Below are 22,677 nucleotides of genomic sequence, written 5' to 3'. Positions count from 1 at the left end.
AGAACTACCACACAGGCAGCAAGGAAAACACCAAAAATGTATGCATGATTTAAGGTATGCATGTAAAAAATTGTAGGACACTGTATATTATATACATATTTTTTTCTATAATAATTAATACATTGTACACTATAAAACAATTTTTTTTAATTTTATCACTTTTGAAATATAAGACTATAGCCAAATACAAAGTCAAATACGGCAAACATGCACACCTATTTTTAATTTAGAAATCGAAATAAATGGAAATAAACAATTTTAATGACTTAAAAGCAAAACAAAATTTATTAAATAAGGAGTGACATTACAAGGTAGCCTGCACTCCTATGATAACAAATGGATACAGCGCTACAGTCCAGTCAGAAGTTAGCTGCAAATTTACTACAAACATCTGACAAGAAATGCCCATTACGAAACTAATTTTAGGAAATTAAGGTATATAAAAATCTATAAAATATACTCTTATACCAAGTTGCAATAAGAGATAATAAGAAAAATGTAAAACGTGAAATAAAAGGAGTAAATAATATTTGTAAATAAGATATCTTCTAATGAAAAGAAATGATATTACAAAGGAATGCAATTATTTTTTGAGAGATAAATAAATTAATTTTGAATATTTGTATGCTCTAGATACATAAAATTTCTTACATAGTTATTACTCCTAAATTATGGTTAAGTATTTGCTACATAGACACACAAGATCAAATTTTTAGTTTAAATTATATAACTTTTTTACCATTTATGAAGAAATTTTAAAAATTTGGACATAAAATTATACTATTTATAGCCAAGATTTTTATGGGTCGTTTCTTATAAAATGCTTGCAGGAATTACCGAATTTTGCTTACATTTGGGGTGTTAGTCTTCGCTTGCCTGACCTGGCTTGTCCTACTGAGGTTGGTAGGCCTTACCTGCACCTGCTTGCTGACCATCGAGCCTGCAGGTTGTGTTGAGGCTGGTGGAGGAGGAGGTGGAGGTTGAGGATGAGGTCTTGGCGGCTGCATCAGTGAAGAAAATTCTGCCACTGAAGAATTGGGTGTTGTTACTTGTGGTGAAAGGAGTTGTTGAGGCGATGGTGGATACTGTTGAAAAATAATTACACAAAATATCAGAAAGGATGTAAAGGAAAAAGTTACAGAGTCATAATTATATTATGGAAATGAAAAATTTTATATTAGAAATGATATAAGTAGTGTATGTCTATTTATCTATATATGTATACTTTTTATATTTACCATAGGATATCCCTGTTGAGGTGAAGGACTTTTAGCACCCCCATGCCGAATGGGGCTATTACCCAAATGATGCTTTGGAAAATACTCATTTATTTTTTTATTTTCAAGAGCAGCAACAGATCTAGACCCCTTGCTTCCTATAGGTCCCCCAGTAACTCCCCCACCTCCATCATCAGCTTTACGTTTCCTTTTCCTTTCTGAAGGAGTTCTTGGTACCTTTTCTGGAGTATTTGGATCTACCTCCTTATCACTATGTGATGAGCCTAGTTATTGCAAAACAATCAAGTTTATAAAATGTTTTTGCTATTTTTAATTTATTTATTAGGTGGAAGTTCGTCTTTATCATTAAATAAAATAAAAATATACTGACTTACCAGTGCTCATGTTCGAGTCTTGACTATGAACTGACTGACCAGAGTTTACAGTTGATTGAGGTGCCATCTGAATTTGTGACCCAGCAGACATCTAAAATGAAAAAAAGAGAAAAAAATATTGATATAAAATAATAGCCGAAATATTCTTATTTACAGATACTTCAACAAAATAGAAAAACAACCATTATGATAGTAAATTAAAATAATGGTTATTAAAATATTACCATACAGAGTAAAAGTTATTATTTAATACAATTATTTATATCGCAAAATTTAATATAAGCCTCCTAGAAGAAACAACATGGAGAAAAATATCGCAACGCGAATCAAGATTCGTTACTTTCAGTAGAGGTTACACTTCGAAAATCATACCGGCGTACAAAATACTAGATAATAAAAATCGCATGTTATTAAGACACGATTTATTATACAGAAGGAAACTTAGGATAGAGAAAGACTAATAAGAAAAAAGAAAAACAAAGGATGTGCAAAGGAGAAAGAAGTAGGTTCAATGGGAAATGAAAAGAGAAAGAAGAGAATGAAAAAGACAGTACAGGAGAGAAAGAGAGAGAAGTGACACCTTCCAGGATAGCCTATGGTGGAGCCCCATAGTCGTATTTGCTATTTGAGCTAATAGACAGTATGTCAACCATAGGCACGGTTTCGCGCACAATTTGTATGTAAATGACAATAGTACAGTATGAACAAAATGTCCAATATATGTTTAGAGCTAGAGGAATCACGACAAAATGGAGGACCCTAACAGAGGGGAACGACGGAAGGGCAGGGAGTTACAGAGCTATAGAAGAGGTAAGAGGAAAGGCGATGGAAAATGGAGAGGGGGTGGAAGTAGAGAAACAGAGAGAATGGGAGATACAGAAGGGGGGTAGGAGGTAAGAACTCGATGGCAGAGGAGTGGTTAGATTGGGAACCACGGACGCGCTCCGCAAGGGGGCAGTTTTACTCACTGTTTCACATCCGAACTCTGGTCAAGTCGGATAGTTAACTGGCTTTCCTATCGTACATACTTTTCTGCATACGCACCAAATGTAGCCGCTAGGCAAACTGCCTTCAATGAACAACAACGATAACCGCGACGACACATACGTCATCCGATTTGTGACGTCGATTCTTCGATAAATTACGCACTCTTATTATTATCATCGGCGGCGTGTCAGCCACGTTTACTCCGCGCGCGGTTAAGAACCCGGATTAATGGTAAGTTCTCATGGACGCGGTCACGCGTTTGCGCGTTTGCCAGGCGGAACGCACACGTTCGAATTCCACGCTCTGTCACTGATGTGCACACGTTATTATAATTAAAAGTATCGCTGCCACAAGGCATTGTAAATATAGATGAATCGTTTATAAGGTTACACTTCTGTCATCTTCATTTTATTTGCCAATATTAGAAGTATATCTTTCATACTTCAAAATTTCAGATTTACTCAAATTCATATCGTTCATTAATCATTAAATGTGTACGCATTTGATATATAATATATTAGTACGATAATCGTAAATATAAGCAAGAGCATGTAAACTTGAGTATCACGAAATTGCAATATATTTATTGAATAAACGAAACACTCGCATTCTACTTATATACGTATGTTTTCATCTTATTGAAAATGTAATGCTTTACTATCTTCATATGAGATTTTTTAAATTTTATCAAAGTAAAGAAAAAGAGCCAAATAAAGCATATAAACAAAGCAACAATAATAATATCCTTGAATACTTAAATTAGTTGAAATATATTAAAACTGTATATACTTAAAAACGTATTGTATTAATAATTAATAAAAATCAAGATATAAATAATAAAAAGATAAAAGCGCAATTTTTATGAAAATATCACTTGTCTTCGAACTATTAGAAATTAAAACTTATGTTCTAATTTTATTTAAATGTCTAAAATCGTATTGAATTTTAGGGAAACAAGTGTAGAGAGATATGTACAATCATAGTATATGAATAAATATAATTTCCTCCATGAGATTATCGAGTAACAAGATTGTTTGAAAATAACAGCGGACGTGTGAAGCTTTAACGTAATACTCATGGTATACACTCATCCACTCATCCTTGCTTCATCACAAATACTACGAAGTAGAAGAAGATGAAGAATCAAAATTCGATTTAAATTACAGTCACACATAGGTTACACATACCGAAACCTATGCCTATTGCAATGCAGAAAACTTATGTGTATCTAAATTAGGATAACGATGAATTACGAAGGTAAGGATTTTATGGCTTACGGGTGATTCGTTTCACTTTCTTGCACTTTACTGAACATGCCAGCAATCCAACAAAAGATAGGAAACTTCCTTATCGATGGATCAATGTCTGTGCCCGGAACTGGGCTAGAGGGCCGGGGAATCGTTTCTCCGGCAGCGATTTGCCTTTAAGTTAGCTTTGCTATGTGCGCTTGCGTTAGTGTGCGTAAGCAAGGAGGTTACATGGGAAGTAGTAACATATACGAACCCAGTGAATCGGGACATGCGGATTTTACAGTACACTCCTCTATGCCTCACGACTTGACCCTTCTATGAGCATAATCACCAAGTCGTATCGAACGATCCAAACGCCACACGTAAGCTATCCTTTGAACACTCACGAAGTTGGTTCACTTCGTATCTTCTTCAACTATGCAGTTCCTCTTGTAAAAGCGGCGTGCAGTTAGCGCGCCGGGTAAACAGCAACAGCACCAGCAGCAGCACCAAGTGCCGTCAATGGCCACGATAAACGGCATTACGCGTACGTTTCACGGGCCACAAGCGAGCCAAAAACCCCAGCGTAGTCTCGTCTAATCGAAACGGAACTGGAACTGTCCGACCACCGTACTGTTCGCATACTACTACCTAGCGGAGGTTTCTCTTTCTCTCTTTCTTGGCTGCTCTCGCACTCCCGCTTTCCTTGCCTCTCTTCTCCTCTCCTATGTACGGCAAATGAGCAACGCGCGAGATTCCGAGATGCGGCAAAAGGTGCAACCTCCACCTCCCCGCGACGGCGCTACTGCCCAACGATCACAACAGACAGGGAAGAGAGAAAGAGAGAAATTGCCGGAGTGCGAGAGGGAAACCAAGTGAGATCGAGAGACCTGCGAGAGGAAGCAGAGGAGAGGAGAGGAGGAGGAGAAGGAGGAGGAGGAGAGGGCAAGCAGAAGTTGGCGAGCTTGGTGGAAAGGGACGGAGGACAAGTTAGAAAGAGAGCTAACTGAGTGACGGAGAGGTTTTGTAGGGGTAGGGTCAGGAGAGGTAAAGGGGAGGAAAAGGGAGTCGGAGGGAGGCATATGAGACATTCCTTCAGTGAACGGGTCGACCGAGTGTGAGTGCAAGCGAGCCGGTAAAATCGATGTGGCGAAGTGTAGCTGTGCCACTACGGCGTGCAAAGGGTGTGCTGTACCCTATACGTGATCAGTAATTTGCCTTGTGACGTTGTGTCGTACAGTCAAATACATTATAGTATTAGGTGTTCATTTTTATGTATCGACCAAATCAGATACGTCTATGTAATAAATATCCACTATGTATCTAAGAAATATAAAACAAAATGTTTTTTTCGAAGTAATATACGCATATGTTCATTTTTTAATGCCGCTAACATGAATCAAAAGTAGGTATTAAACTGTATATATTACGGCGGCGTAGTACTCTTTTATATATAACAATATGTCTGTGCATAAATACATATTATTTATTACTTCTTCCTCATTTTCATTCTTCGCTTATTTAATTATTATATTATTGTTCTTATAATAGATATAGGATTTTAAAAATTATGTCAAGAAATTTTTTTACATGTGTCATTATATTATGATAACGTATTTGAAAACCACTAAGCATTTGAAAAATTCTTCTGACGGCATATAAATCTCTCAATAAAATTTCGGTATCGTAATAATGAAATGTCGAAATTCTCAATGTTGGCAAAAGTACATACCTAATGCGTATATATAAACCTGTCGAAGCACGCTTGAAGTTAGCTGCAACATTGTTTTATTTCGTAGGATCTTGTCTGACTTGCATAGTCGTATTAAGTATCGTGTATTGAGAGTGGCACCTGCCTCGGAATCAGAAGAACAGAGCGCCCTCGCAGTGATTCTACTAGTTACGCTCCTGAAATACGCCGTGCCGACGTGTGTTTCAGCCAGTGCGAGGGCGTATTAGCGAGATGTAGACCTAGTGGTGGGGATTGAAAGAACGAAGCGTACGTATGAGATGACGGCTCGACGAACGAACATAACTGGTCAGACCGGCGGCCTGGCAAGAACGTATAATAGGTTTAGGTTGAATCACGAAGTGTTTCTTGCTATGTAATCGCGTTTTTACAGTGTATAGTGCGGTTCTATACTATTTATCATAGTGTTTAGTTTTCATTTTATTCTCACGATCGTTTACTAATTGCTCACATTTGGATACATTATCAATACAATTTGTCGATTAAAAATTGTTGTGATGTCTTATTTGTGTGTTCATAGCTAGAAGAATGTTTTTGAGCGATTTTATATTCGCATATCTGTGATTACTATGATACATATCTTTTTTGTAATTTAATATGTTATTGTTATTTCGTTATACACAATTTGATATTGTGCGCACTTGATATCGTGATTTGAGATTATATCACTTTTGTTATTGTTATCACTTTTATTACAATTGCGAACTTTGATAAAATTACGAAATATCGAAGTGTGGAAACCATTACTAAAATAGTGTCAGCGTTTATGCGTGTCTTCTGTTTTCTGACGGCACAGTTGAACAAGACGACGAAATAGAAGTATGTACCTCATACTATCGATGCGATACTCAGACAAGGAGCAACGTTGCAATATTTCGGATACTGTGACAACATCGCATCAACTCAGTGTTTCCATTTCTCGATGTATGTACTGAATAGTTCTAGCATATTTACTTAACGTACAGTTCGTTCTCAAAAATTCGCTTTCTCGAAATAGAATTTGTGTTAAAGAATATTCACCACGTGTTCCATATTAGATTTAAGCATACGTGATTCTTTGTAATAATCAGATTTGTAATAAAAACTATTAAACTCAAGAAATTCATAAATTAATGTAGTTTAACAAGAATATTTCGATAATAAAATAATATAGTATATCTTTAAAAGATGTTTCGATTATTTTATCACATAGCTAATTGCATAACTAATCTAACATTTGGTTAAAAGATTAGTATAAATATAGCACGTACGATTAGCATAATGAATAAGGGAATTTTTAGATATTCGAAAAAATATTTTGATTTCTAAGTAGTATCGATACCTTACAAATAAAATAAATGTCTTGATAAAATGTCATAATATTTCTGGATATTATGAACATCCTCTTTGATATTAAATTTTAACAATTTAGGAGGTACACGTGACATATATAGACATCTTGGCATAAATATAAGCATGAAAAATAGGAAAGAGCTCAAGAGCACATTAACGTAAAAAAATAAAGTGAAGGTAGATACACGTTTAGCTCCTAGACCTTGCAATGCCATTCGATTGTAGAAAACAGTGGCGACAACAGCCAGCAATGTTCGACGTGACGGCAACACAGCAATGACTACCCCCACTCTTTCATGGAAGGAACCACTGTTTTCCCCTCCATGTGTTGCCTTAGCCCCCTCCAATGAACTCCCAATAGGTCGCACGCTCATTAGCCCAGTCGCGCACGATTCTCCCTCTCTGCCCCGTGTAGTCGCATGTCTCTGGCCGATCAGCTGGTCGGCCACGCGGCGTTGCCTCGTTGCCTTGGCTTGCGCTTTGCTCACTGTTCACAGCCACGCGGTTTTCTGTGTACACCGTTTCAGGAAAAGCTAGGTATGTTCCGGTGCCCCGTGTAAACGGCGTGTGCGCATTGCACACTACGAGTTCTCATCATTTTGCTCGGGTTAAAATATCCTCTTAAATATAGCGCAATCGTTACCGAATATTTTTATTAATTTTACATTTTCAACATGCTTATTTGTTTATTTATTTAATTCTTAAAATATTTTCATAACCGCTTTTAAATGCTATTTGTTACCTTCCCGGTGGTGTACTATTCAATGTATTATTTTAAATGATAATTAACGATAGCTAGATACTTTAACATAATTTTGAAATTTCTTGCTTTATAATACATTTTATATCAATTATATTATATATAAATTATATTAAATACATTATATATAAATTTTGATGTTATAATAAATCAAAGTTGTTAAGAGTTATTGATACAATGATACAACCAATTTTTAATCTAGATTGGGTTTAAAGTGTTGCCACGTATATTCCAGACTTTAACTAACTTTTACTTATTCCGTTGTTTGCAATATCTTTCACACATTTTAACTCTTTCGAAACCATTGAGACTATTTCCAAGTTGCAAGATAATTTTTTGAAAGACTGATACCACGCATTTTTTTGAAATTACGCAGTCCTATCGCAACATAGAATTCGATTAATAAATGGGATTATGCATTGCATGTAATGAGTAATAGTATTTTCATTAAATATATCACGAGAATATAGATTACATAATGTATCTACGAAAACGAGGGAAGCGTGAAACTGTCATAACACACACACAATGCACACAACGCGCGCACGCGTTGATAAATAATAGGTTATAAAAATAAGTAGCGTTCTCTTCCTAAATCTAAATTACTGAAAGCCAAAGTAAAACAATTAAATATTTAAAAGTATTGATTATTTGTAAAAATAATAGCTACATAATCTCATGGAAAGTGTGATAATCAATCTCGCAGATTATTAAATAATAATTTAAAAAATATTTAATTTAATGATAGCAAACATGATGAGTCTAAAATGACTCAAAAAACGTAGCGTGTTCAAATAAGGTTCAAAATGACTGATAATTCTTATATTTTTAATGATTTTCCAATAATTTTTCGAAACTATGTATCTTTTCCTAACTTTTCTGTAAATATTCGCAAGTGATACTCATAAATGAGTTGTATATAAGGGCAAGTAAAAAAACTAGATAGACAATTGATGGAAATGATTATTAACGTAATTCAATGAGAATATCTGTAGTCTTACATATTTAAATTTAATTCATAATATTTTCAAGTAATGAGTAGATAATGAGTCTTAAAAAATATATTCTGTCATGGCGTATATGTAATGAAACCTTAACATTCAATAAATTTTGCAAATTGTTAATTGGATTCAAATCCAAATTTTGTGTTGCCAATTCAACTAATTTGATATTTAAATCACGAAAAAATTTTTCTTGGAATGCTTTTTTGTACTTGGAATCATTTTCTTATGAAACGAATTCTTCGTTAACCTGTCAACCGGTAAAGTCGAGTTAGTTCGTTACTTAAATTTTCAATCTCTTGGATACAATAATTTTTTTACTTATGAATGTTATATTTTTTAGTGCGTTGTTTTATTTCTGCTGAAAATAAATTATATCATATTTATATTTGGAAGAATTGACTTACTGAGTTAGATTGATTTGTTTTTAAGTTAACTGTTAATTTTATGATTATAGAAATTTCTGATTAGAAGATAATCCGGTTATCAGGTTAAGATCCACTTTCAATAGTTTTCTCTAAATTTTCATTTATTAGTTACGATATATTTATCTATATTTATAATTTTATCTGTAAGTATTAATATAGACTTGAACATAAATTCCGAAATTCATGATTTAAATATATACATATACACACTATGTTTATTATACATTAAAAATTATTGTGCAGTAATAAAATTATTGTTATATATACATACATATATACAGATATATATTGGAATTATATATATATATATATAATTATATATATGGAATTAAAAAAAGTATCTTCGATAAAAGATCAACGTGTACTTTGATATATCACATTATTTTCTTTTTTTAATATCGATGATAAAAGAATGATATTTTATCAATTTTTTAAGTATAATTACTGTGATAACTTTATATAAAACTGGCGTAAAATTTTATTAGTGATTTATACAGTATGATTTATTTGTTATATTATGTATGATATTTAAAATAAAACTTAGGGTGGGGCTCAAATATATGAACCTTAACCAAATACTAAACTAGGAAGATCAGTAACGATCGAATGCTCTAGTTCTTCTACGTGGCACTAGATGGTTGTTGGTAGCGACCTCTTTATTACGGTCAAAATCTGTTTCCTTGGCGATTAATAATTTTGAACAAAATGTTATAGATTGGAATAAAGTTATATTTTAAAGATCTTTCTTCTATTTTCTTACTCGATTAATACAGTTAAAGTACACATTACCGAAGAGATAGTGGAGAGAAGTGTTTTGATATGCTATTTAATATAGAAAAATTATCCGTTATTATCGGTAAATATACAGGAAATCTCTCAGAAATTACAGAACTTATAAACGTTCATAGGGAATTCACTAGAAAGTCACAACGATGTGGTAACTCTGAAAATTCTGTGAACACTAAATAACTAATGTACCGAATAAGTTTTTAGAACTTTATGTGCAAGGCACTTCTCTCCGAATTTCTTTAACATTTGTTAAAAATTTTTATACGTATAAAAAATGGACGCATTTTCAGAAAATAATTGCAAGTGAAGAAATTTGATCAAAAAGGAACTAAATGATTGTATTCAAAAATTGTATTTTAAATTACTTAACTATAGAATATGTATAACAGATGTATGCTGCTATTTTCCTATCTTCTTTCAACTAAAGTAATTAATGGTATGATATGAAGGGGACTAATTCCAAAAAGAATAAGACAACAATTTATAATGAAATTATAATAAATAAAACTTATAAATACTTATGCATATGAATAATTATTTAAATATGTATTTAAATGCTAGAAAAATGAAACAAGTGACTATGTAGACAAGAATAAGACGTATAAAAGAAACAAATAGATAAAATTAGGAGTTAACAATAAGAAGGCAAACGAATAAGTAATGATGGAAGAAAACGGAAATATGTACATACATGCATATGTCTATTTTTCTTGTATGCACAGATATCAACGTATCAACAGTCGGCGAAAGGTGACCAATGTGACGTTAGATGCGGATGGTAATGTAGATTGCGGGTTGAATTTTAGGTGTCGCCCCCTTTTCCGTGTTGTATCATAGATGAGGTATAAAATAAATCTGACATTCTGTGTATTTTTGTGTCACTCGGTTTGGGTCTTCGCGAGTACTCTTATCACTTTCATGTCGTTACCAACATTACCGATTTAACATCAAATAAGATTAGGACACTTATAATGATATAAAGTTAAAATTAACTATAGTGAATCACGTGTTTTCAAAATAAAATTTGGAGCATATCACCGTATTTCTTCAATATCTTACTAAGCTTCATCAACAGCAAAAGGTCATGAACTGTTACACCAAAAATTAATAAATTATATACCTGAATTTTATTAACTACAAATCTCTTATTAAAATTACAAAATCCCAAATATCCGTTTTTAAAATAGATGACCAAAGTGAATACTTTTATACGAATCTTTTCTTTAAATCCTAGTAGATGATTTTTTGTAAAAAAAATAGAGAAAATATAATACTACATTTTTTGGGAATCAAGTTGCGCACATTTCAAATGAATCTGAGCATAAACTATCTATTTATTGTTAATATCAAAATCAAAGTATTTTTCATATTCTTCACTTCTACAAATTTTATCGCACGTATATATCCAGTATTTGACCAAGCAAAAGTTAGCATGGTTTAATAAAAAGCATGTTCAAGTAATTCAGAGCTAAATCCTTTTTTCCAGATTTAGTCACACATAAAAGTCTACTTTGGTAGTGAGAAAGCGAGTGATATTGTAGACCTTTAGGCCTTTCATATTTCTTTAGCAATTATTTAATAAAGATCTGAATCTATGTTTGTATAACATTTTTTCTTATTTATATCCATAAAATACTGACAATGTTTGGCTAAAGAAACTTAAAACAGCCTATATATAATTTAAGTAAAAAATTCTTATTACAAATTTTAAATCTTTATGATATTTACTTGATTGAATTGAAGATAGGGGAACTTAAAATTTTGTAATTTTATTAAGGGGTGTTTATGCTATAAAAGTTACATATATCTTTTGATTGCTAAGGTATGTGTGGTAAGGCTACTTGAGTGTATTTACAATACACAGTATATAGGTTGAAATACATAAAGTGTGATAAGCCACTTTCTTCGAAACCGTTGCGCATATCGATTTTTAAATTAAATGAACTAGGATAATTATTTTGTACGCAATAAATTTTGTAGTCTCCTAGACTTGAATTTTAAAGGTTCGATAAGTATTTATAATATGATAAATTGGAATAATCTGATTATTAACGATGTGAAGTTCAATTTAAAGTTTAAAGTTTTAATATCAGATGCATCCGAGAACCAGTAAATATGAGATAGTAATTCGTGAAGGATACATTACGATACCAGTTTTGCAGAGTAGATCAGTATGTAAACACAATAGTCATCGAGAAGAAAACTGAAATATCACGGATACAAGACAGGACGAAGTTACAAGCTTATGAAACTCGAAAAGGTTCTAGGATCGTTGAACACAGTTCTATCTATACATGTTTGGTTCTCAAGGTTGGTAGGTAGGTATGTATAAACCTTCCATGCAATGTGCGTAGTACCTACTTACTATCGAAAGGATCAATACGGGGGACATGCACCAGCAACTTGCTTGTTTTCATGAATCTCCCTCGCTAAGACTGTTGGTTACGAGTCAATCTAATCCATTATACTTTTACTATGAAAAAGATACCTTCTTGCTTTAATTTTTGATAAGTCGTATGATGACGAACTATTATATGACCTTCATATTTTATATTAACCTAACCTAATTTCCTCTTTTAAATTTTTATTATACATTTCCGCAATTTTTAATTTTTTAATGAATTTTATCCAATTACATCGATCTAATACATTATCACGTAGCGCAATTATTTTATGTACATGAGTGTTATTTGAATGGGTTAAAATCTAATTTGGGATTGTCAAATTATTTACATATTTTATGAGTTTTCTGAGCGTTACAAATATATAATGCACCTTGCATTTGTAAATATAACCATTTATTGTAACTGAAATTATAAAATTACAAAACTAATAAACTCAGTCAGAACAAAATATAGGCTAACGAATTTATTTTCAAAAAGAAGAGATATACGAAAGGATATGCTCAGAGATGATTCGCGTATCCTTTAACCTCTCTGATCTCCGGCATCCTATGATCGGTCTAGTTCGGGATAACTCGTGTACATTCGTAAGCCTTGACCGTTCGGGAACATGTCGAATTTTATAAATGAAGTATTCTTATAGTTATAAATTATGGTAGTAATAATGTTAGGGTCATACAGAAGTTAATGAAACACACGGAATTCGAGAATTTAATTTTTTTCTTTTTCGAGAAGATTAAAGAAAAACCATTAAATATGTACACTACTTCTTACATCCGTAAAAATTACTCTAAAATTTTCAATTTTTGCACAGTTATGAAATACAAGATATGACATAACAAGATCTAATTAAAAATATACGAAATCAAGTAGTCAAGTATATGTTGAATGTCACCATGTTCTTGGACATCGTGTCTTTCTAGATTGTTGTTCTCGCGACCGTTACCTTATCAAGGGATGATACTACCCTTGTGTGATCACGTCTGCCGGGCACGTGGCAATAAATTAGAACGAATGATTATGATATGAGCGAATGTGGGATTGAAATTGCGTGTCACATGTCCCTGGTTGATGATCGAACAGCTTTATCCAAAGGAACTGTTAGATCATCCTGAAAATTTCCACGACATTTTCGTATCTAGTTTTAATGGCACATAAATACCTATTTCAAGCATATCAACATAGCCATAATTTAAAGGTTGGTATCTTTTGAAATAATTGCCTGAACGATTACTAAAAAACAAAAGGTAACAATAGAAAGAAATTTATTCTTTTCGAACAACACTGTAATAAAACGATCAATTTTCCACTAGAATAAAATCCTCCGTGAGTCTCTTGTTGCAAAAATCAAAACAATCGCTGCCTGTCTGAATCCTTATCATCATATCACTTTCATACTTTACATTTTATTTCTATATACAAGGTGATCCACGAATTGGCTGACTTTTTTAAATGTCACTACGTAACTTTGACTTCATACCGTTGTGGTGGACGTTAAAACGCGTTCAACGACCTGTTACTATGACTGTAAAGTGATGCTTAATGAATGTCGATTTCATCAAAGGACAGTTATCGTTAAAAATTATTTTATTTCCATCAAATTACACGTTTCAACATGATGAGCTTCAACACGAAAAATATTAATTGTATGCATATTACAAAAGGAGCATAAACAACAGCCTACAGAAATAGACATGCCTTATTTAGTATGATATTAAATGTTTAGAGAACATTGGTTGAGCACTCACGGACCTATTTCTTGACCACTTTTATCCCCGATTTGTTCCCATTAAATCTTTTTCTATAGAATCAGCTACAGTCGATGGTCTACGCTATTGCAATTTGTAACATTGACTATCTAAAGCACCGAATCCGAACAGCATGTCAAGACATTCGTTATGACAGCATTGTAGGAGCAATCAATACAAATTTACTGCATCTTTCGGAATCATGTTTACAAGATTATGAGCTATAGTTAGAGCATTTATTATAATAGGACGCACAAACGTACTGCAACACTAAAGAAGGTGCGTTTATTTCTGTACGTTGTTCATGTTCCTTTCGTAAGAGTCCTTCTGTGTCTATGACTAACATTTTTCTGGTTGAAGGTTAACCATTTTGAAATGTGTAATTTGTTCGAAATAAAATTACTTTTAACGATAACATCCCCGTTGATGAAACCGATATTTCAAGATTCCGGGTCATTTCAAGGTCATAGTATAGTAGGTTGTTTTAACATCAGCTACAACAGTATAAAGTAAAAAATACGTAGTATCATTTAAGAAAGACAAGGTGGCTTTGACCTTTTATCGAAAAAACAATTTTTTGGAAATGTCTTATATTGAAATTTGTAGTCGATTGAAAAGTGATTAGCTTTTATTTAAAATATTTCTTTGTAGGACCATTGGAAGTGCCTGAAAAATCGTGGCGACCGATTCGAAGATCGTTCTGTATATAATGCCCATAATGTATATATAAATTGATCACGTGCGAATATCTTTAAGAAGACAGAAAATTTTCTTGGATACAAAGTTCATGTCTAATATGTAGCATTATAAACTAGATATTTATAAGATACGTGTGTTACTTTATAAATATCATATAATATCGAATAAATCCTATCACCACAACTGTAATTCCGAGTGCAAAGGGTTAAGAAAATACTTCATCAAACTATGCTCATTATTAATGATGAGCATCGTATAAACACTTGTTCAGTAATTTATTGTCACTTTATCCCCTGACCTGATCTTAACGTCTAGTTTGGTAAACATGAAATCAGTTATGGATCTGCAACCATACTATGAATCACAAAATGTTAATATGAATTAAAAGAGATATTCACAAAGATAACTTATAATATATAATATACTTGATAATCTATTTGTGAATGAAATTGCAGGAGAAGATTAGAAACGGCAAAATCTATGCGTAAATTTCATTAACAGGTAGTAAACAAGAAAAATATTAGTCTTGATAATACGTTGATAACTGCAGCGAGGAAGGTTCGAAACTATCGATAGCTGCGTTTCAAGTAACATCCGCCGGAGGCGAGCAGTGTCGTTAATGGTAGGTAGGAAGTAGAATTGCGAGAGAAGGGGAGAAGCAGAAGGAACGGACGTGCATATTCGGCTTCTGTAGGGAGCATAATACAACCCGATACGATTTAATACGATCCGTCATGATTCGGCACAGTTGTCACAGCTCTACCGAATGATATGAGGCGTTGTATAGGAATAAATTGACCGCTTATTTGTTCATTAATATTATCTTAAAATATTAGTTAAGGGGGACAATCGTTTGAAACTAGAATAAAGAAAGAAAGAAAGATTCGTATACTTAGTAGTTGCGAAGATAAGAATTCTTATTTGAAGGTAGTTTCGGTAAAATTTGACAAAAGGCGGCAAGTTTGAAGATCTGTATCTTATCTAACAATTCCGATATCAGCAAAATGATGACAAACTCCCTATTTTCATATGAATTACAATATACACGTGAATAAAATTCAATTGGATAAAATTTGGATTTAGTTTCGATAAGATTCCGTACATCGAGTAGAAAAACGATCAATTTGACGTGGAATGGTTCATACACCTTTACAATTATTTATAAAACTTTAACATTAAGTATCCGATAAACTATTTATCGTCTAAATTGCAAATTCTCAATGTTTTTATAAATGTTGAATTTACACGTAAGAGTTTCCCTATTATTGCCATAATCGCGCCTGTTTAGCTTCCGGCTAGTTTCAAAGATTTACAAGCTTTTCTTTATATGGAATAGTATATCTCTTCTTTATCTTCTCTAGTGTCTTTTAATTTTAATACAAATTAAAACGACCTTTGGCGGTATTATTACGGTTAGACATTCGTACACAGTTTAGGTCTCCTCACGCGTCACTGTTATAAGATAAAAGGAGGTCAGAAATAGGTTAATAGTTCAAAAGTACAAGCCAAATATGTTGGCCGGTCAAGGTCATTTCTCTATCGTCGATTCACCATATCAACGAATCTGATCTAACAAAACTTACAAGCGTGGTAGTTTGACGGACGAATTACAGAAGTGACTTCAATTTTTCTTCTTACGGCAATATACTTTTTTCTATTTTATACGTTACGAGGCTCTTCATTTGTTAGTCTGTTTTTACTTACACTGTTTTTACTTATAGTGTATGCTTCGTCTTTATATTTACGATGAAAATAAAACTTAAAAAAAGCTGGGAGAAAAATGTCTTTGGCCAGTCTTTACATCGATACAATGCAGTGCAACGTGAACTGCAGAATTTATAAATAACCCTGATATATACACCTGACTATGTATTACGATTAGAGTTCAAAAATACATAATGTAAAATGGCCTGGCAATAGTATATAAGTGTAAAGCTCTATAAGTGAATTTCACAAATTACAAGTTATCTGATTGCTCTATTCGATGTGAGATAGCAAAATTGTACAATAGAAATTGATAGTATAATCTACAACTTGTCATTTGTCATTTGCTATTATGTGAGAGGGTTCTGAGTATCTACATGATTAATGTCCATTCAAGCTAAATAATGCATTTATTATGTTATAATGTGATCTGATTATGTGTTATAACGTAATGCTACTAACTAAAATTTCGTTCAAATAAATGGATTCATAAAGATAAATGCGGTTTTACCGTATTTACAACCTAATTCAACGACATTAAATCATCGAACGAGCGACCAACATAACGTGATCCTTTTTCTGAAAATGAATCGCTATAGTGAAACAACCACTATTATTTTTTCTAAGATAGAATTCATCGGCTGCCTAATGAAAGGAATGAATGTATAGAAAATGAAGAAAACTGTTTCGAAATTTGAGACCTACTTTATTTTTTCTCTAAATAAGCCTAAAGCTTAGTGTAAAAAGGGTAGCGAATTAATTTGTACTCTAATATACTAATCTCCACATAATACACGATATCGTGCTCCAAGAGGCAGATTAGGGTTACATCGGATATTGCGACTCGAGACATCCGTGAAAGTCATCCATGCAACCATCGTCACATAGCCTAGGAATACAAGGCGGATCAGAAGGGAAACTGGCCCTTGCAAACTCTCGAAGTTTCGCAAATGTTCGACTGCACGATATAATACAAGCTTGGTAACAGGGTGGTACACCTGAGACGGAGAATCTCATATCAAACAGCGAATTGTGAACGTTTGCAAAAATATACATAGGAATAAATCTTCACTTTACATTTCACTGTAATTGATGTATGTTTCATTAAAAACAATTCGTTAAATATGTATTTTTTGCTATTCATTTTTATTGCACTGTTGCGATAATAGATCGTAATATAGTTAAACTTTCGATTAGAAAAATATATTTTACGAAAGAAATTCGATGGAAGATCGTGTTTTTTACAGATTTACATAGGACAATCTGCAGTTTGCCAATACTTTTATTCGTCACTGTATTCGTTCGCAAAAACAGTCGCTGTGACCTAAAAGCGGATTCGTCTGCTCAGAATATGTAATAAGTTTGCTATGACCTAATGGTGAATATATGCTCTCAGTAATTATCACTTCAATTTTAAAGACACACAAATTTTTCCATCTCATATAATGTCGAAAGACATCATTATCGTTATATTGAGATGATCTGTAATCCACTTTAATCGACTTATAATATTTGCTAAACATGCGAAAGGAATGAACAGAAAGGGAAACAATGCAGAAGAAAGCAAGGGAAAAGAGAAAGAAAAAGTACAAGCGAAAAATAGCTTACCCGTGCTCCGAGAAAGCGGGCCTCCAATAACTCCTGCTTCCTTGGGTCCAGGGTGGCCTGAAAGTGCTCCATCTTGACGCCAGCGCCTGAAAAAACACATTGTGGTTATTAAATCAAACTGTATCAACTTGATGAGAATTCTTAAAGAGAATTGTTTAAAGAAAATCTACGGATTAAAAGCAAATTTCGTGGTTCGATACTAAATTAAAGTTTCGGTAAAAATAACATTCGCAATAAAGAAAGTAACACATTTTAAGCATGTAACAATTGCCAGGACAGACAATGGAAAGGAAATAACATGTACAAATACAGTAATTCATAAAAATATTTGAACACTTAGAGTTAGTAGAACTTTTAAGAATATGTTATGATATTACATACATAACATATTAAGTAAAAATCATTACCATTATAGCGGTGATAATGAGTCATACTTCATTACAGCGCTAATTAAATTTCAAAAAGCTTTACATAGCACGCATAATATGCTATTCATAAAAGATTTCCATACGTATCCAAATACTTTTGCGAATCAGTGATAATGAGCGCCAATTTTGTTAAACTCTGATATAAAAGACAATTTAAACAAATATTTGATGTCTACTTCCTCCTTTTTTTTCTTTTTCTCCTTCCTTTCCCTTTCTCAAAAAAAAGAGAAAGAGAAAGAAGAAAAAGAAAGACAGAAGAATGCTATATATGGAAACATTTTGTATCGTTGAACAATCTTCGGTTTTGCTTCGTTTTTACCCTCATTCAAAAAGCAAATATTTTCTATGTTGATTATGTCGTATTTATTTAATAAACTAGATGGACATTTGTCTCTAGTTCGTTGAGTTTGCCTATTTTCCTAATATGTACGCTGATTTATGAAATAATAGAAAAAAAAAATAATTTGATACACATCTTCATTCATTAACGCAAAGTCTTTAATATAAGGAAATTGTATCTTATTGTTAGTTACCTGAAATATTTGAAATAAATGATGAAATATTTTTTTTTAGATTTATAATTAGAAATTTTTAAAGTTGAAAAATATTACAATTTTTTAACGTAAAATTGTTCTTTTCCTATAATAAATTTAAATGGATGTAATAGTTATTCGGTTATCTTTTCTTACGATATCCAAAAAAGAATAGAAATAAATCTTTAGGGAATATTGAGTAATATTTTGAATATTCATATCTTATCTCGGGTTGCTCGCGTGTTAAAAATATTTGGAAAGTGTAACAGCGTTGTTCTAGAGTTAATATCAAAGCAGTAAAGTATTTAACTACTTTTTTCACTTTCGACACAATATGGCACCAGACCCATTTTCATGATTCTATCGCCTACCTTACTCGCCACTTCACCGCCCGTCAGCCGCGGACCTACTACCCTTACTCTTAGCCTTAACCTTAGTCCTTCTCAAGAAACACAATTCCTATAATTTTTACCAATTAATTTACTACCAAATTCCGCCATTTTCGCACATCTCTTTTCCAATTAAAATAAACAAATCTTAAGGGCACAAAAGGTTCAATAGATAACACACATATTCAATTATTCATCGTTTAGTTAATACAACCTGTGTATTCGCAATTACTATTTTAAGGTTAAGATTTTGAGGAGTCAAAAATTATAAGTAGATTTTTAATTACGTGATTAATTAGCAACTTAAACCTTCCTGTTGTTCAAAGGTTTGTTATATTTTTATTAAATATAATAATTTCATACTTGTACATATTTTTCTCCCAATAGTATTAAAGTAAATTAAATATATTTTTCAGATGGCGCTGCTACTTAATACAGAAATAAGAACTTTATTAACCTTTCTCAAATCAGAGTGCAACCGTGAAGGAATTAGTCTGATATACTATTAGTAATATCGGTAGCATAACACAATTTCGTAACTAGGCAAATCTCATTAATAACGAATTAAAGACTCAATGCGATATTTACTGATTTGATTTTTATTAGATAAATGTCTCCAAGTTGGTAATAAGCTAATAACGATGGAAATCAGTCGGGGGGTGATGCAGATGATAAAGGAAATATACGAGAAAACAACAAATAATTACGAACAATACGAATGTATGTTGAACAAAAATCTTTGTTACAGATGACACACAGTACTGTGCCATTAATCCGCTGGTGTTGATTTTATTCTTAGAACATTCGGAAAGAGATTGGCTGAGAAACAACGAAGATGGGACTGGACATTCATTTGACTGTGAAATTTGTGATCGACGTTTTAGCAACTGTCGATTAAGATATCAAGAAAATCTTCAAATCGTAAAAAAGTTACTTCAAGGAAAATTAGCTCGGCGTAAGTACAGATTGTTATATGTTAACAGTATAGGAGAAACGGACCTATTGTTAGAAGTAGCAGAGTGTTCTAAATACGTAAGTATTTGGTTCTTTTCAGATGGCTCTTTTTCATTACCTGGAAAAGGAGAATATATCTCTTGGACGTGTTCATCAGCCCGATGTTACTTCATAGAATCGAGATGTGGCGACAGTAAAAAAAAGGACGAAATGGCGATACGATTGTATAGAAATATTCCAGATTACACGTGGAGATTGGAATCAAGCATAGCGAGAATAGGCATACAGACCAAACAGAGAACCGATAAGTATGCATACTGATCATAGTTAAAATGAAAGAAAACAATGATTTAGGATTTGGCTAAAAGAAGATTTGAGGGTACAAAATGGCAAATCTTTAGAATGGGAAACAGAGTCTATTAAAGCTTTAGAAGTAGGAATAAAGCTACCGCCATCTGATCAGGAATATGACATCCTGGAGAATAATGAAAACTAAAAAATGTAATGGAAAATATATACGAATATATAAAAAGACGTTTAGATTGTGATTAGACTACGGATATTTATGCAAAACATTCTTATAGATACAAATAAAAAATTGCGATTTGAATAGAAGAGTAGTGTCTTGTTCTTCAAATATAGTAATCTTATATATTATATTTTTGCATATCTACACTTATCATAAATGCATATATATCTGCATTTTAGTGATAACGAAACGTTTAAGCGTCATAAGTTTTTGAGGAAATGAAATATCGTGTGAAGTATTCAGTATTCGATAACTTTATCTTACTACTTTTATTCGCAGAATAACTTAAGAAATCAATTCATGGAAAAAATTTTCCAATTTACAAAAAATAGTGCAATTAACATTTTGAGAAAAAGATTCTACTACACGATTATAGAGCTCGTCAAACAGCACGAAATTTTCTGTTAAGATTTTTTCTAACTTCATTTAGAGGAGGGATAATATAATTTGGCTGAAATGTTAGAATTCAAAAGCATTATGTGTTATGCATTATTCCCAAAATATATCATTCGACGAAATCATACATTTCAGTTTCGTCGTTGTTATTAAAATAGTATAAATTATGTCACACATTATGTGTGAATATGTGTATGTATACATATGTATATTTAACAAAATTTCAAACGGCATTATATTTTATTTTTTGCTCCAAATACAGCGCATAAGGCGCATTTTTCCTGGGATGAATAAAAGATTGCATAAATTGTATTATAGTATCTTGTAACTTGGATGGTAAGGTCGGAATATTCGCCTAAATATTCGATATATAAAGTAATTATGTCAAAATATTTATCTATAACTCTTCATAAAATACAGAATGTTACATATAAAAATATGCCTCTTCTTGCCATTTTTTACATATAATAGGAATTGTAGGTATATTCGTTAACTGTTACCAAATACATACATAAACATACATATAAGACTGAAATACTATTCAATATTTTCATTGAATGCAATTATACTTTTGAAAACTTTAAATGACTTCATACAAATATAGTATGTCTATACAAAAATTAGTGTACATTGTTTCAAATGATAATAAACAATTTAAAGAGCAATAGACAGCAATAAAACATATCTTTTACTTTATTAAAAATTCATTTTTTTCAGTCATTTAAAAAAGATCCGTCTGTCCACTTTTATTAAATTTAATTATGCAATCTTATGCTCAAAATGAATACTTTTATTTGTGCATTCAATTTGAATATTTAATTTGACTTTAAGTTTTTAACAAATCTTAACTGAGACCTTTAACATCATATCTCAGTTAATAACAGAAAAAAAATTTGAAACATTCTTATATTATATAATCAAACCAACAATTACAATTAACAATTGTTGCATTAGCATAATAAAGCAAAAATTTCTTGTATAATATTTTTGATTATTTGGTTTCATCATGCTTGACATAAATATAACACTTGTTGGAAATAAATGAAGAGCATTGGTATAAACTTAGACTAATTTTTACGAGCAAAAGATTGTATAATTATATTTATGTCATATATAAAGTTTACTGTTAATGTCATTTATGATCATAAACATGCCACATTAATTTCATCTACATATATATATGGATCATGACAGTATCAAACATGATATAACATTAATAATATTAATTTTTAATTTATCAATATCTAATATAACATTTTTATATTGTGAGCAAATATAATATATTACATAAAAGAATAAGACTTGCCATGCTTTATAGGTTATTAAAACATATTTATAGCAAATTGTTAACCTACTAGTTATATTGTAGTATAATAAAATAACAGTGAGGCTCACAGTA

The 22,677-nt window shown here is 32.0% G+C and overlaps 1 protein-coding gene and 1 long non-coding RNA gene across 24 annotated transcripts in view; one reads left to right on the top strand and one right to left on the bottom strand.

The window, feature by feature from the left end:
- LOC100650987 (serine/threonine-protein kinase tousled-like 2) overlaps positions 1 to 22,677 on the bottom strand; it is a 31,194-nt gene that overhangs the window by 5,735 nt on the left and 2,782 nt on the right. For 6 of the 17 annotated variants that reach the window (XM_012319228.3, XM_048404491.1, XM_020867959.2 and 3 more), the window contains exons 3-6: positions 18,050 to 18,135; positions 1,613 to 1,703; positions 1,239 to 1,501; positions 852 to 1,085 (exon numbers count right to left, since the gene is read on the bottom strand). In XM_012319228.3, the coding sequence (XP_012174618.1) occupies positions 852 to 1,085; positions 1,239 to 1,501; positions 1,613 to 1,703; positions 18,050 to 18,135 (674 nt within the window). The other 11 variants (XM_012319232.3, XM_048404493.1, XM_020867961.2 and 8 more) reach the window with 11 other exon arrangements.
- On the top strand, positions 4,717 to 21,412 carry LOC105666858. Of its 7 annotated transcripts, XR_007223487.1 has the most exons (6): positions 4,717 to 5,552; positions 5,628 to 6,502; positions 19,816 to 19,916; positions 20,006 to 20,119; positions 20,199 to 20,354; positions 20,454 to 21,412. It is a non-coding gene; the product is annotated as an uncharacterized LOC105666858 (long non-coding RNA). The 7 variants fall into 7 exon arrangements; XR_002308794.2 differs by lacking the exon at positions 4,717 to 5,552 and having other exon boundaries at positions 6,374 to 6,502; positions 19,816 to 19,907; XR_007223486.1 differs by lacking the exon at positions 4,717 to 5,552 and having other exon boundaries at positions 6,374 to 6,502; positions 19,816 to 19,934.

Source organism: Bombus terrestris, chromosome 3 (genome assembly GCF_910591885.1).
Source record: "Bombus terrestris chromosome 3, iyBomTerr1.2, whole genome shotgun sequence".
Classification (NCBI taxonomy): Eukaryota; Metazoa; Arthropoda; class Insecta; order Hymenoptera; family Apidae; genus Bombus; species Bombus terrestris.
The sequence above is the reverse complement of the archived record's forward strand: the minus strand, read 5'-3'. Positions and strand labels throughout refer to the sequence as shown.